The sequence below is a fragment of the Tetrao urogallus genome (assembly GCF_951394365.1).
Source record: "Tetrao urogallus genome assembly, chromosome: 5".
NCBI lineage: Eukaryota > Metazoa > Chordata > Aves > Galliformes > Phasianidae > Tetrao > Tetrao urogallus.
Window position 1 is genome coordinate 31,079,855 of NC_136818.1, and position 14,946 is coordinate 31,094,800.

At 42.5% G+C, this 14,946-nt stretch overlaps 1 protein-coding gene across 4 annotated transcripts in view; it reads right to left on the reverse strand.

The window, feature by feature from the left end:
- PCDH15 (protocadherin related 15) overlaps positions 1 to 14,946 on the reverse strand; it is a gene marked incomplete at both ends in the record, with an annotated part of 312,883 nt that overhangs the window by 35,234 nt on the left and 262,703 nt on the right. For all 4 annotated transcript variants that reach the window (XM_079536322.1, XM_079536319.1, XM_079536321.1 and 1 more), the window contains 2 exons: positions 5,500 to 5,588; positions 9,466 to 9,681. In XM_079536322.1, the coding sequence (XP_079392448.1) occupies positions 5,500 to 5,588; positions 9,466 to 9,681 (305 nt within the window). The remainder of the gene's footprint in view (positions 1 to 5,499; positions 5,589 to 9,465; positions 9,682 to 14,946) is intronic.

Below are 14,946 nucleotides of genomic sequence, written 5' to 3' on the forward strand. Positions count from 1 at the left end.
ACCTCTGGTGTGGCCAATTTTGCTAATGATAGTCTTTTTTATGTTAATGAATTATACCAAATGTTCTCATTTCATAAATTAATGCACCATCTGTGTTGTGGTTTAACTCATCTCTAGTGTGTGAGAACCAAAAGGCTCGTTGTCAACCTCAAAGATAAGATCAGACCATTTTCTCTGACTGGAGAACTGCCTGCTGGAAACCGGAGCTGCCATTTTCCAGGAAATGGATCACCCTCTTGTGATTTTTTTCCCTTGCAACTCATGTACCTGTGCCTGTAAAGCCAAGGTGGGTTTTCCATCCCACTTCCTCATATCTCTCTGCATGGTCATGCAGGTAAAACATGCAGATGGTACACGGTGGTGAATCCTCTCTCTCAAGCAGAGGAACACTTACTTCTAATAGCTGAGATTTTGGTATGTACAGGTGGGGAATAAGACATATCATCTTTGAATTGCTGGACCTCCTGGGACAGTTTCTCCATAGCTGAGACACAGGCCTGTAAAGTGGAAGAAAGACAATCTTCATATTGTCAAAGTAACCACAGCCACTTCATCTACTGTTGGATTTTTGTCATCTTTCCAGTTCCTTTCTATCATGGTGCTGGCATACAGTGATGGTGCATTCCATACAACTCTCTGCCACATCAGTCGCATCTGTATCATGTTATCTGGATCCTGGAAGTTGGTATCACCATCCAAATTAATTCCATACATTATCTCCACCACAGCTAGTTTCCTCAAGTACTGGATACCTTTCTCACGGTGGTCCATTTGCCTGAGTTAACTACCAAGTTTTCCTTGGAGAGATATCTTTCCCTTACAGCTGACAAATCACCACCACAAGGTGAAAGACCATGTCCCTTTTCCAATTGCATTGTCAGCGTCTCTTGCTCTAGAAAGAGATACCAGCTGCTTGGCTTCACTGCCCACTAAGTGTAGGCTATTGGTTCCACCAACTCAGCTCTGGAGCAGCCAAGTGGCAAAGTGCTCACCTGGACAATGGCCATAATCCTTTCACAGCTCAGTCAAAAGTTGGGTGGTTTAGTTTTCTTCCTTCTGCTTTTGTGATGGCCCCCCTCCATCTTCTTTGTCTTCTCCAAACTTACAAGCTTCTCTCTTTGCAAAAACTTCTGACTTTCATAGACATTTTTTCATCTTGCTTATATGCGCAACAGCAACTGGCACTGGTTGGCTCTCTGGTTGAGCTGTGGGATTCGCCACAGGGGTTGGAGTAACCACAAGACTGGTTGTGAGGATCGTGGTACCTGCCGGGCCCTTCAGAATGGTTAGTGCTACCACAAGGTCTGTCAAAAAGGTCAGAGCAACTGCAGGATCTGTCGCAGGTGTTGGAGCAGCTGCAGGGTCCATCACAGGAGCTGGAGGAACCTCAAAGCCCATCACAGGAGTTGGACCAACCACAGGGCTTGCTGAGAGGGTTGGAATGACAGCAGGATCTGTCTCAATGTTTGGAGCAACCATAGGATCTGCTTCAGGAACTGGAGCTTCTGCAGGGTCTATCACAGTTGGAGGACTGTTGCATTGCCATCAGATCCAGAAGTATTCTCTTCCCCTTGAGGATACTGAACAGCATTGAACAGAGCTTGACAGGCGTGGGGCAGGCCCAAGAACACTGTAGTGATTTGTGTATTTTTAGGATTGCCAGAGCAACAGTAGACTTTTTACAAATATTCCACTAGATACAGGATTCTGCAGCTGTTCAGAGGTGAAGTTCCAAATCTCTGGGAGTGCCCAGTGCTCTAGGCATCTGCCCATATCATCCCACACCCTCTACCACTCAGAACTACCCTGCGTCAGGGCAGATCTCTGGGTGATATACTTCAATAATAGTTTAATCTTAAACATAACCTGAAAGACATTCATGACACATAGCAATAGGAATATGCTGGTTTGAACATCTGATGGATATTCAGAATTCTCAAGAGCTGTTGTAACTAGCTCTATGGAAAGAAGGAAAAGTGAAAGGGAGGCTGAGGAACTGCTGGAAAGTGTCCTCCACTATCTCCTCCATAGCCGGGCTCCCCGAGGAGAGAAAGCAAAGTACGTAATTACTGATAGTATCAACAATATGGATTCCATTGCCCAAAGATGATTGCAATGCTGAATACATACAAAACAGCAGATTCTCAACTGCCAATTTTATCACAATACAGGCCAAGGCCATGCAGCATAGCCAAATAAAAACATTAATCCAACCCCATAGACGGGGTTGCAGGAAAAACAAGCAGCAAGCAAGGTGCTACACAATATAGTTCCATGAGAAGACTCCCACAGAGTCCATAAATAGGGAAAAAATTAACATTGTGACCAGCAATTATCAAAACACCACTACACCCTACATTAACATGCTCTGGCCAAATCTGCTTGGAGCTCCACACTGGGTCAGTGTGGAGTCTGGGTGTAGCCACTGACTTATGCTTTAACCAGGCAGATGGCTCAGCACCACAAAGCTGCTCGCTCACTGCCTCCATCCCAGTAGGGTGGGGGAGAGAACTGGAAAAAACAAAGTAGAATTGGTGGATTGAGATAAAACTATTTACTAAGACAGAGAAAAGGAAAAGTATTCTTTTTTATTACATATAACTGTTATTATAATTATGACAAATCACAAAATAAATGTATGTGAATGTATATAACAAGTGATGCACAAGCAGTTGCTCACCCCCCAATGACCAATGCCCAGTAGCCCCCAAGCAGTAGAAGAGAGAGAGATGAACTCCCACCCCCTTCAGAACTCCCTCTGCAACATGTCATATGGTATGAAATATCCCTCTGGACACTTTAAGTCAGCCATCGTCATGCTGTTCCCTCCCAGCTCCCTGGGCCCTTCCTTGTGCATGGCCTTGGCTCTGTACAGCACTGCTTAGCAGCAGCTACAAACATGTTGTGTTATTAGCACTGTTTTTCTCCTAGAACCAAACACAGCATCGTGCCAGGCACTCTGAAGAAAACAATTCTATCCCAGCTGAACCTAAGACAACCTTAGCTAGTTTAAAAAGCTTTTCAGACAAAGCATTTTTGCCTGAGAAAGTCTCTAACTTATGTTTTTTCCTCTGCCTGCTATTCCATATTGTGCAGCATAACATTACAAATTCCTATTGTTTTGCTTTTATATTCTGCTTAAATAGTTAAAGCCTTTGCAACAATACGGAGAAAACATTCTTATAAACCTGAGGGAGAAGATCAAAGAAATTTGACCATGACAGTGAAACAAATAGGTTTCTATGTGAAAGAGACACGTATGGGAAGAACATTTGAAGCTTTCCGTCTCTATCAGTATTTTCAAAAAACAATGTAGCACTTCTTAAACAATGCTCACATAACCCCTTCTAGCGAAGGTTGTGTTTAAAAACACACCTTTAGAAGTGAAATTCTTACACCATTTTCATTTCCTGGCCTCACAGCATTTGCAGATGTAAAGCATTCCCAAGCTAATTTTAAGCATTCAAAAGCTGGCTTTGTAAATTTCATGTTTATTCTCATTCAAAAGCTTCACTCACTGTTCAGTATTTACACAACTGTTAGAGACTTCCATGCACGAGCACTAAGAACAGCAAAAAACAGTTCTGGAAGATTTCTAATCTGGCAGGAAAGGAATTCTTGGAGCACAGACTGAGGAGCATTGCTCTAGGCTGTTTTCCAAGACTGTGGCAGGCTCTGCCAGACACTGAGTCCAGGAGGAAAGCATTGAGGGGATGTCTACAGTACAATGTGGACTCTGAACACTGCTGACATCTGCTGGGAGCTGGAAACAAGCTGTTCCAGTGGTTACAAAAAGAGATTTTTGCAGGGATGAAGAAAGATTGTGAAGATATTAGCTCTGGCTGCTCTTGCTATGCTGCCTGTTCCAGCAATCATGGTCTCAGTCCCCCAACACGTCATGCACTTGACACTCTTCTTTCAAGGCAGGCTTCCACCTTCATACTGCTACTACTACCCCACATACATACTACCCCACCTTCATACTGCCCTCTGGAAAAGCTCTAGTTTGCTGGCAGCTCCTTTGGCTGCATGACAATCCAGAACTGGGAGGACTTCAAATGCAGCCTAAATCCAAATTAATGTTCTAAGATCTGCGCTACGTTGTGTAGAAACCTGCAGGGCTGAAAGTGTTTGCCTTCTGCACTCAACAAAATGAAGCCACAAAAGAAATCTATGTATAGTAAAGCATGCTATGGTGACCTTGAAGGGTTAGGAAAGCGGAGGCCAACTCTTCATATTGCTGTAAAGAAAAGATACGCTGTTCTTCATCTGTCCAGTCAACACCAACATTTGACACTTTCTGAAAGCAAAATCTTAGTGTTAAGCAAGCAGACTTGTCTATTATTCATAGCTCCAGGAAGCGGAGTCCCTGTAAGCACATACTATTGCCTGAGCAACTTAACAAGTGCTTCTGATGTTAGAATCGATCAGAGATAAACTGTAAGAAAGACAGAACACGTCCTAAATATCTGGAAGTGATTCCATGGACTATTTTTTCCTAACCCAATGAAGACTTAAGCCATTTAGACAACAAACTTCTTCTTCAGTGAGCGATTCTATCTAAACAGGCTCAAGCCATTTCAAGTTCCATGGAGTTGGTAAAGTATGACAGTAGTCAGGATGGAACAGATCCATATAAATCTGACAAATACCATTAGTCACTGAACTCAGTAATGCCAAAATGTTTGTAACCACCTGTAGCATTTTCTTTCCTATATCGTCCAGTTCTTCGTTACATGCCATACATAATATATAGAAAATTATACTTGCCTTTTTAAAGGACAGTAGAAATGAAAACCTGGCTCTTGGAAGCTGCTGCTGACATGTATGAGCACTATTAAAACATATTTTACCAAAAGCTTTATTATTAGCTTCTGAGTACGATAAAATACCACACCTGAACTGTGAGGCACTGATGATTCCAAAGACCTGTCCTCCTCTCCCCCAGCACGTTATATTCAATACAGTGCAATAATAACACCCTGTTACTGAGTTTTCACTATTATTTTTATGTTATGTTAGTGGTATTGATTCTACCAGAATGAATTTTCTAAACTGTTTTCCCCTACAGTGATATGACTCAAATAAAATCACACCTGAAGCCATATCACCCCTCAGTAGACACACTGCCTCAGCCTCGTGGAGTCATGCTTCATCCATTTTACATCCCGGATTTTCACCAGTGTACGTTCTGTCACCAGCATTTGGAGGCTCCACCGTGCTCTGAGGGACAGTTCTGAACCTAGTTTGAGCCTGCAAAGCGGGCAAGAATACAAGCAAAGACATGCTTAGCTCTGCCTCCCTCCAGAGGAGGTGCAAATGGTGGGTTTGCGGAGCCAGTGCCATCACCCAGCCTACTGTGACCCACACTAAAACACTTGCTTACTTTCAGGTCTTTTGGCAACAAGTAGATTGTGGCACAAAGGGAGCACTGCTGGCTGAATCTAAACACAAAACCAGTGAGTTGTCTGATATTTGTAGAGTAAGTAAATTGATTACCCTATGAGTTGATCTTTGTTTTGTTCCACAAGGGTGGGAGGAACATTAGAGACGATGACTTGCATATCCAACTGATTGACCACAGAGACCTGGAAACAAAAGAGTGAAATTCAATTGGCACTTCCAAGTGTAACATCCTCTCTGTACAAACAGAATGGAATAATTGCTTTCCTGCCTTCACAGCCATGCGCTGATGTACCAACTTCTCATTTAATTACAGAGTAAGAGAGCTGGGAAATCCTGCTTTGCTTGGCAGCCAGAACCAATAAACTGCAGGCAAATATTTAACCAAAACTGTAACTGGAGATCCACATCAGAATTGTACGCAGCTTTTTGGAAGAAAGTAGTAATTTAGCGTTTACTTACAGGATCATGAATTTCCCACGTGCCACATTCAAAATCACTTATTAGCATTTCAGCATTTCTGATGACATAACAGGAAAATCCAACTTTGGAAACATGCACCAAGGTAAGTGTTAATACCAGATTAATTCAATTAGATCAAATTATACTTTGTTAGAAAATTGAATTATTGATCTATTTTGAATGAAACCATCAGTGCAAGTATTTCTTTTACCTCAAATTCCGTTAACTTCTCTCTCTATGTGGGATAAAAACTCTCAGCTCAGCACTTTCTACCACAAAAGCATGCAACTTCTCTGTTTCTCAATGACAAGTTGGAGCATGAGTGTGTAGAAGGGCCTACAAGTGTGTAATACGTTCAGCAGACCTGGCAAACTGCTCCGCATCTAACCATCTAGTTTCTTTGAGCTATGTTTAGCATGATCCCAGGCAAAGGCTGCCTTCTGGTGAAATGTGTGCTGGTTTCCTCCTTCTAAAATGTTTGTTGCCTCCTGCAATAGCTCTCTCTTCACAAGCCCAACCAGCTTGCTGTTGACAGCAAACATCACACCCTGTGTACCACCTGTCTATAGAGGATTCCAGAGCTAAATTTGGAAAAGTAAGTAGGACAATGTTAAAACAGATAAATTTAAAAATCCAAGATATTCAACTCCATTCTAACAGAAAGAACAACTTGTGCGCTTTTCAAAAAAGAAGTGTGAGCCCTGCTAGCACTTCAGCAGAGAAGCAGGAATATATTCTCACATCAAACAGCAATTTAAGCTTTGAAGCTTAATTCAACTTTAAATATTCAAATGTTCTTGAAATGTCATCAGATGCACTGATCAGCAGTACAGACTTCTGTGTGAGAAATACAGAATTATAATGAGCTCAAAATAAATCTTAGACTATCGCCATTAAAAGGAACTCTAAAGCAATGAGCAGTTTAATATACTTAACTACATTACACAATTCAAGCAATGGCTGCACTTATTTACTGAGTACTGCATGAATGTAAAACGTCTCTCGAAGCTCAAGGAACCACAATTATGATTTACAAAGGGAAACAGATTTGTGACAAGCTACAGCAAACCAACGGCATGGAACAAAAACCACCGCAGCACTAACTTGTATACTACATGCACTCGTAAAGATTTTCTTTTTTTTTCAATTATAAAACAGCATTAAGCCGGGGAACTATGTCAGGTTTAACTAACGCTGTTCTGAGATAAGCTGTAGGAAGAAACTGTTCCCTTCACTTCCACTTGAGGAGTGGAAACACGCTCAGAGCAGAGGTGGAAGGTGCGAGACAGTGAAAGCCCTTCCTGAGGTGCCACCTTCACTGCTCTGTGGTGGGGGCACAGTTACCTGGGACCATCCAAACCACTCTTCCTCGGAAAGCTTTTGCTGTTCCATAATCCAAGCAAAAAGTCTGGTCCTGTGATGCTAAACAGCAGGTGTCAGCTTACTGCATAAGAGCTGGCAGTCAGCGTGTTCAGATGCCCCCTGTCTATGAGTATCTGAAGAACACATGCTGAGAAGTAGGAACATTTCAGAATACGTTAAATTAGGAGCAGAGCAAACTGGATGTTTGTGGCAGAGGCTGGAAAGGCATCAAGCCCGTAAGTGTTCTACCTTTGATCACCTGTTTAATTCCTTAGGCACTTTCCCATTTTTTTGAAGGCCAGGCACTGGGGCACTACCTGACTTCTGGGAGTAACTGATGCTGAGTGCTGAATGAGGAAGAGTCCTGTGAAACCACACAAATTCTAACAAACCTTTGATTAAAGATGATAGTAAATATTCACAGTCCAACTTTAATGACTTTAAGTGCTTACTTGCAAACTCATTATGAAGTGTAATTTCCTATTTCTTCCTTTCATCTTGAAGTTATAAGGGAAAACTCCATCATGTAGACCCAAACTGTAGACTGAGACATCTGACTTTAGCCACCTTGCCAGTCTCAGCTAGTAAAACAGACAGGTAGCCTCTATGTGGAGCAGCCCCTACGGTACAAATACATTTTACCAGTGGATTTGGTGGTTTATGCTGCTCACAGAACAGTGCCAGCATATGGAGGCACTGTTGTGATCCTGATTCTGGAGAATACCTGGCTCTGCCCCATTCTTTGCTGTTCTGTGCCTTTGGTGTTTCTGTGCCTTTGTCTTCTCCCTATATTGTTCCCAGTGCAATCCTAACTTCTTCCCACACATCTTAGCTCTTTTGCATGTAAGCAATTGATTTCACTTCCCTCATCAACAGGCACTCCTTTAACTTGTACTGAAAGCAGTAACACCTTCTAGTCTGCACTCCTGACACTGACACAAGTGTCTCTTGGCAGTGGGTCAAATCCTATCGAACTATGAAGCCCAGAACAGCTTAGTCTGGCTAGAAGGCATCTTTGTGTATGGATCGTATTCAGCAAGAACCTAAACTTTCATGTTAGAATAGTGTCGGTCTGCAATTGCTCAAGAACACTGCGCCAGACTGCCCATCATTCACTTAGGAAACCTAAATACATCTATTTATAATAATGAGACAAACGTCACTTCCTAATTTTAATGTCATTACTTTCTGGCCGTATTTGAATCTAGTTTTCCCACACTCATTGCATGAGAATGCCCTGCCATTTTGAGAGGCCAAGCATGAGGACATCATACATTATGCTTATTTGCTCAATTACTGCATAACTCAATACACCAAGTATTATGGCTATCATCTATATCATTTGACAGTGTTCCCACGAACTAGATAATGTACTTCATCCCTACAACATTATGCTAATATTAATCCAATCCATCATGCTATACGGGCTTTGAAGAAATTAAGCTCTGATGGTTCCTGTGACTGGGCTAAGTCAGTGTCCTTTACTACGCACAAAAAAGGAAGTCAGGGCCTAAAGCTGATGCCATTTTTGAATTGTCACTTTCCCTGAAAGCTTCAAGTGCAGTTTTAGCCCAAAGTTATTTCCTGCCTCTCTCTTCCAGACATGAACAAGTCATAGCACTCAGAGCCTGTTTGCTGAGCTCTGTGCCTGCCCTGCATGCCAGACAGACATCTAACTGTGACCGAGAAGCTCTGTAGTGACCTTAGCAAAGAACACAGACCAAGTTAATGAACTTTTACTTGGTTTACTCATTGGGGTTTTAAGACATACTAGGCTCTGCTTCACATATTCTGAATGGGAGCTGAGTGCACCTTGCTGCCTCAGAGAACAGACAGAGCAGATCTGTAAGCTGTTGGATATTTGAGCTACCTTATACTTAGAATGCACAATCACTTTATTTTCTGCCATCAGAGTCCTGAATGCCCAGAACATAACTTAACCCACACTTAACACCAACAGCTATAATTTAAACTGAATCATTAAAAATTGCTCATTGAACAAATAAAATACTGAACAACATGTCTGGTGTGGTAACTGAGATCAGCAACTCTGTCCCGAAATGTGAAGGTATTTCAGACAGGCATAAAAGCTCCTGATTTAAAAATGAGTTTTATTTCAGTGACTTGTAAAGATCAAGTACACTGTTTATGGCCTTCCTGTAGGTCTGCTTAGAATTAAGCTTTATGCAGTGTTCAGAATTCATCGCTCTAACAAGATAAAGCTTGGCTCATACTTACAAGTACGTCTGCTTTGCTGCTCAGTCCTTTTCCGTAATCGTCAGTCGCAATGACCTGAAACTTGAAATAGGATCTTCTCATATTTTTGAACAGCATAGCAGTTTTTATTAGCCCCGTGTAAGCTTCAATCACAAAACCTTCTTTACCATCCTTGATTGGAGGAATGATGAGCCTGTATTGCATGGCACTGTAATTCCCAGTGTCTTTATCGTCAGCCTAATAGGGAAAAAATAAAAACAAGCACAGGCAAATAAAATAAATATTCACACAAAGAATCATTAACCTTGTCCTTTAAATAAAGTTGCACCTCGGTCCAGCAAATCTTTCCCACTGACGTTTAAAACATCAGATTCCAGACAGCAGATATTGCTATTACTGTGAATGGTTCATTTAACTCTGCTGCATACAGTTTTGCTTTTCCAGCAATTTCTTTCTCCTCTGTTAACACCAAACTGTTAGAATAAAAATAAAATAAAAGGACTTTCCAGGTCTGCATCAAACCGAAGAGGTAAGAACAGAATAATCCTGAGAAACAGCCACTGTTGAGTTCTTGCTAGCACATATTGAAATAGGAAAGAGAAAATGAGCAACGTACCCACACAGACACATCGTCCCTCTTTTAGAGGCATTCTTCATTCTCATGGATTGAGCACTTATTTTTGGAGTATTTTTATCTGCTATTTTTTTTTTTTTTTTTTTTTTTTTTTTTTTAGCATCCTAGTACTGTTGCACAACAGACCTGATGGCAGTGTAGGACACAAAGCACTCTCCCACCAGGGAGCTGCTGAGGAAGTAGAACGCAGCACTGGCATCAATGAAGCTGCTACTGGAGCTGTTCTAACCTGGACCTTGTGCCTAACAGCCCTGTGGAGCTCCTCCACACCTACCCCATTGCTCCACTCCAAAAGGCAGCACCTGTATTCAGATAAAAGTGTTTCTAAGGACCGTTAGAATGTGTGCCTCATCTAGGAAGAAGTCAGGGAGAAGCAGCTTATTGCTGCTGTACCTTTGCCTACTTGCTGGGCTGGGCACTGCCTCAGCAGCTAGAATGCCTCAGCATCTACTAGATGGCTTTTATTAGGAGGCTTTTATCAAATGATAAACACAGCATCTTAAGTCTGCAGCCTCAATGAGTGTTGGAGGAAAAACATCCTCACCATCAAGAATGGTGCATGTCTTTCTGTATAATGTGTAATTCCACAGGACTGAAAAATAAAATCAATCAAAATCCAGTCAGGGTTTATGTCAGTGTTAAGAGCTTGTTTACCATGATATGCCACCGTCTGTCTGAAAAGCATCACCTGTGCAAGGTCATTATGCCTCAGATGGCCATTAATCATCATTAATTGTTTTCTCACCTTCAAGTGAACAAAATCTGTAAGGTGTGAATTGTTACCAACTCCTATGTTATCTTTATTTCTGGCTAGTTTTCAGGGGTTATCAGTGAGGATGCAAGTCCCTGCAGCACAGTGCATTGCTTTCAGGACACAGCCATGCCAGAGGGGTACCACTGGCCCAAGTGCCAAAAGCTGCCTGCACTTTCCACTCTGGCTGCTCTCAGGTGCCACAGAACAGAGAGAGTAACACAGAGCTATGTTGTTATACCTGGCCTCTTTTAGTTGGAGGCAATGAACACACCAGTGTGCCACAGAACTGCCCAATGCAAGGACTCCCACAATGGCAGCGGTTATCTCACTTAGGGTGAGATTACAAACACTCTGCCTGTGGCAGCCAGGGAACCTGAACAGGCACAAAGTAACATTTAGTAGGATGCGTGCAAAACTCCTCATGCGTGCTGCCCAAGAGACAAAAACCATCCTCGGAAATATCTCCATGGGGACACAGAGCAGCCAACCTTTTAAAACAACCACCTCGCTGCTTCCCAGAGCTGCCCTGCAGGGTGGGCACTGTGCCCTTCCAACAACAAGCCAATTTTGGTGCTAAAATGAATGCATTGGATTGCTGCAGTTGAGCAGTGAGCCTACTGTTTTTATTTTTGTAGTAGCAAATTCTACGTCAATAGAAGGACATGACTTCTAATTGTTTGTTTCAGTAACAACAGAAATCAATTTCACCTTCAATATTTCACACTTGTGCTACCAAGGACAAACAAATTTGGACCTAAATTAAGGTATCAGTATGACAGGCACGGACACTACATAAGTCATTCTTTCTGAATAAATGGCATGACACTGCTGCAATTGCTTGGAAGAAACGCCGCTGAGTTTAGTGAATGAAACCTTCTACAGTACAGACATTTTCAACTTTTAAGCATGCGGTGGTTTGAATCCTGCAGCTCAGGCCCCCAAGGCTGGTAGAAAGGCTGCAGGTTCAATTTTTGGAAGCAAGGAGAACTTAGTAGCACTCCAGAGAAACAGCCTCAGCATCATTAAAATTCTGGCTATTCCAATGCAGAAACCATCTACATGCAGATGAGCAAAGCAGGTGCAGAACTGCCCGAGGAACTTGGAAAAATGATCAGATTCCAATTTCAAATATTCTAACTTTATTATTTTCATTTCCCCTTCCCCCCCCCCCCCCCTTTTTTTTTTTAAACCACTACTTCTGCTTAGATCAAACCTAACGATGACTCTGAGCACTGTTCAGCTGTGAGGGACCACCAGAGAGAGCTTGTGAGCTGCTGACATCCATGTACCAACTTCCTTAATACGGAGTAAGGATGTTTGCTATTCTTCTAATTTGTCCTGAAGGTAAATATTTTTGACACTTCATTAGGAAGAGATATATGATGCTTCAAGAGTTGCGTTATGACTGTCAAAGAAGAGAAAGAGCAATACTTAATCTTAATATCATAGCAGTATATCTTCCTCTTGTTATGTGCAGGAAATACAGATGTCTCCCAAATTCTGCTGCGGTTGAGAACTGACAAATATGTATAATCTCAGGAGTCACCATGCCAAACCCTGTGCTCTTGCAGCTGAGCACAGGCATACTCATAGCAATGGAGCTTGGCCAGCATCACCCCATGCAGCTTCCAGCCCTGATCTTTCTCTACACAGAGGGGAAGGAGCAGCCATGGGGCTGCTCTTAGATTCCCCACAAAAGCAAGTTATGCAGATAGGTATCAGCTGGAATACACTGCCCTGGGAGCTACCACTGAGGATATTTACCTCAAGGTCACTAACAGTCCTACTGTGTAATTTCACTGATAACAGCACTATCGAGATGATGGGCACAACTGCTTTGCTTCTGACAAAAAGTGCTTTTACACATCAAAATCTGGTCCATTGCCTTAAAACACAGAGGAAGCGAAAAGGCACTTGGTTTTGGTTGTTCTTCACCTTGAAAGGAGTGGGAGGGAAAAGTCCTTTCAGCTCAAGTGTGGAAATTTGCAGGACTTGATATTAGTGGTAGGTGGATGGTTGGACTAGATGATCTTAGAGGTCTTTTTCAACCTTGATAACTGTATGATTCTATGACTTGGATGTAATTGCCAAAGCCTTGTCAGTCTGGGTGTCTGGAAGGCAAGAGATGAAAATATATGAGCTGAATACTCTAAGTGAAAAATGCCATAGGAAGAGGACTGTTAAGGAGGGAAAGTCTGGGGAGGATATGCTGGGAGATGCAAGATCCTGGATTTCTGAGGATCTCTGTAGCAAAGTCAGGCTGAAGTCCACAAGTTTCAAAGAGTAAGAGGCAGGTAACTCTGGGAATGAGCACAATGGTGAAGAAATAAAGGGAGAAATAAAAGAAAAGAGAGAAAAGCTAATAGCTATGACAAACTTGCTGGCTTAACAGTCTTTAAATCACAAAGCAGAAATGCCTCAAAACCAGTACAACGGCAGATGTGGCTTCTGAACTAAAATCATTAAACAATCTGTAAATTCCTACCTGCAAAAGTTGTCTTGTTCTGAAAGCTATTTTAAATGCCAGCAGCTGATTGGAAACAGTTGAATTTGCCATCTGCTCAGTAGCACTAAGCTGGGAAGGAAAAACTACAATAGCCCAGGACCATTCATTTTACATGCTCTGTTAGCACCCTCAGGCTCAAATCTTCTAATATTTCCATTTAAAAAGCCATGAGGGGTGTTTATTTTTCAACGTTCCCTAGGTTTGGTCGATCTCATGTCACTTTAGGACCAGCACAACTTCTTCTCCTCTCTTTTGGAAACAGCATGGCACTACACAGCAAATTCCTCCCTGTACCCCAACGAAAGCAGCTTTGATATTCCAGTATACTTTGTAACTTTGACCCCCAAAAATAGAAGGCACTCTAATCTGAGGAAAGATTTTGCTCTGTACAGCTTGGCTACTACACAAAATCACTGCATGTGCTGACAGAGTGAACACTGAGACTTTTTCAGATGGAATGAACACTGCCAACACAAGTGCTTTCATAGTAAAACGGTTGGTAAGCCAACATATTATCTAGAGACACATTCTTTGCAGGAAATTACCTGTGTGATTTAAGTTAGTGTAATATTATTCTTATCAGGGGAAGCAGATCTCTGCCAGAGGCCAGATGTCACAGCAGATGTGCATGTGCATGTGCAAGTGCTGCTGCTGTCTCTGCAAACATGCTTCAAAGTAGATCCTGACTCGTACCAAGTATCTTCTCTCCCTTTGGATTATTCTGATTCATAATCACATTTTAACTAACAAAAGATTGCAACTGGCAAGGCAGCTAATTCTTCACAAAGAAGTTGTTGTCTGGTGTCCATGCAAAAGTAAAATTGGTATTCAGGGAAAACTTTGTGTTTCACAGAGAAAGCTGTCTCAATTGCCCAGGGCTAGATCTCACTCTCACAGAATCTGCCGCTGTGAAGACTGCTTCACAGAATCGGAGTCATGAAAGTTGGAAAAGACCTCCAAGATCATCCAGTCCAACCGTCTACCTACCACCAATATTTCCTGCCTAACTCATGTCCCTCTGTACAACATTACACGTTTCTGGAACACCTCCAGGGACAGTGACTCCCCCCTCCCTGGGCATCCATTCCAGCACCTGAACACTCTTTCAGAGAAATTTACCCTGATATCCAACTTGACACCTCCCTGGCACAACTTAGGGCCATCACCTCTTGTCCTATTGCTGTTACCTGGGAGCAGAGGCTGGTACTCCAGCTCACCACAACCTCTCTTCAGGGAGTTATAGAGAGCAATACAGTCTCTCCTGAGCCACCTCTGCTCCAGACTGAACAATCGCAGCTCCCTCAGCCACTCCCCATTAATACTTGTGCTCCAGACCCCTCAACAGTTTTGTTGCCCTTTTCTGGACACACTCCAGGGCCTCCATGTCCTTGCAATAAGGAGTCAAAACTGAACGCTACACTCAATGTGCAGCCTTACCAGGGCTGAGTAAAGAAGGATCATCATTTCCTTGCTCCTGCTGGCTGCACTATTCGTGATACAAGCCAGAATGCCACTGGCCTTCTTGGCCACCTGGGCACACTGCTGGCTCATGTTCAGCCAAGCATCAACCAGTACCCCCAGATCTGTTTCCTCTGTACAGTCTTCCTG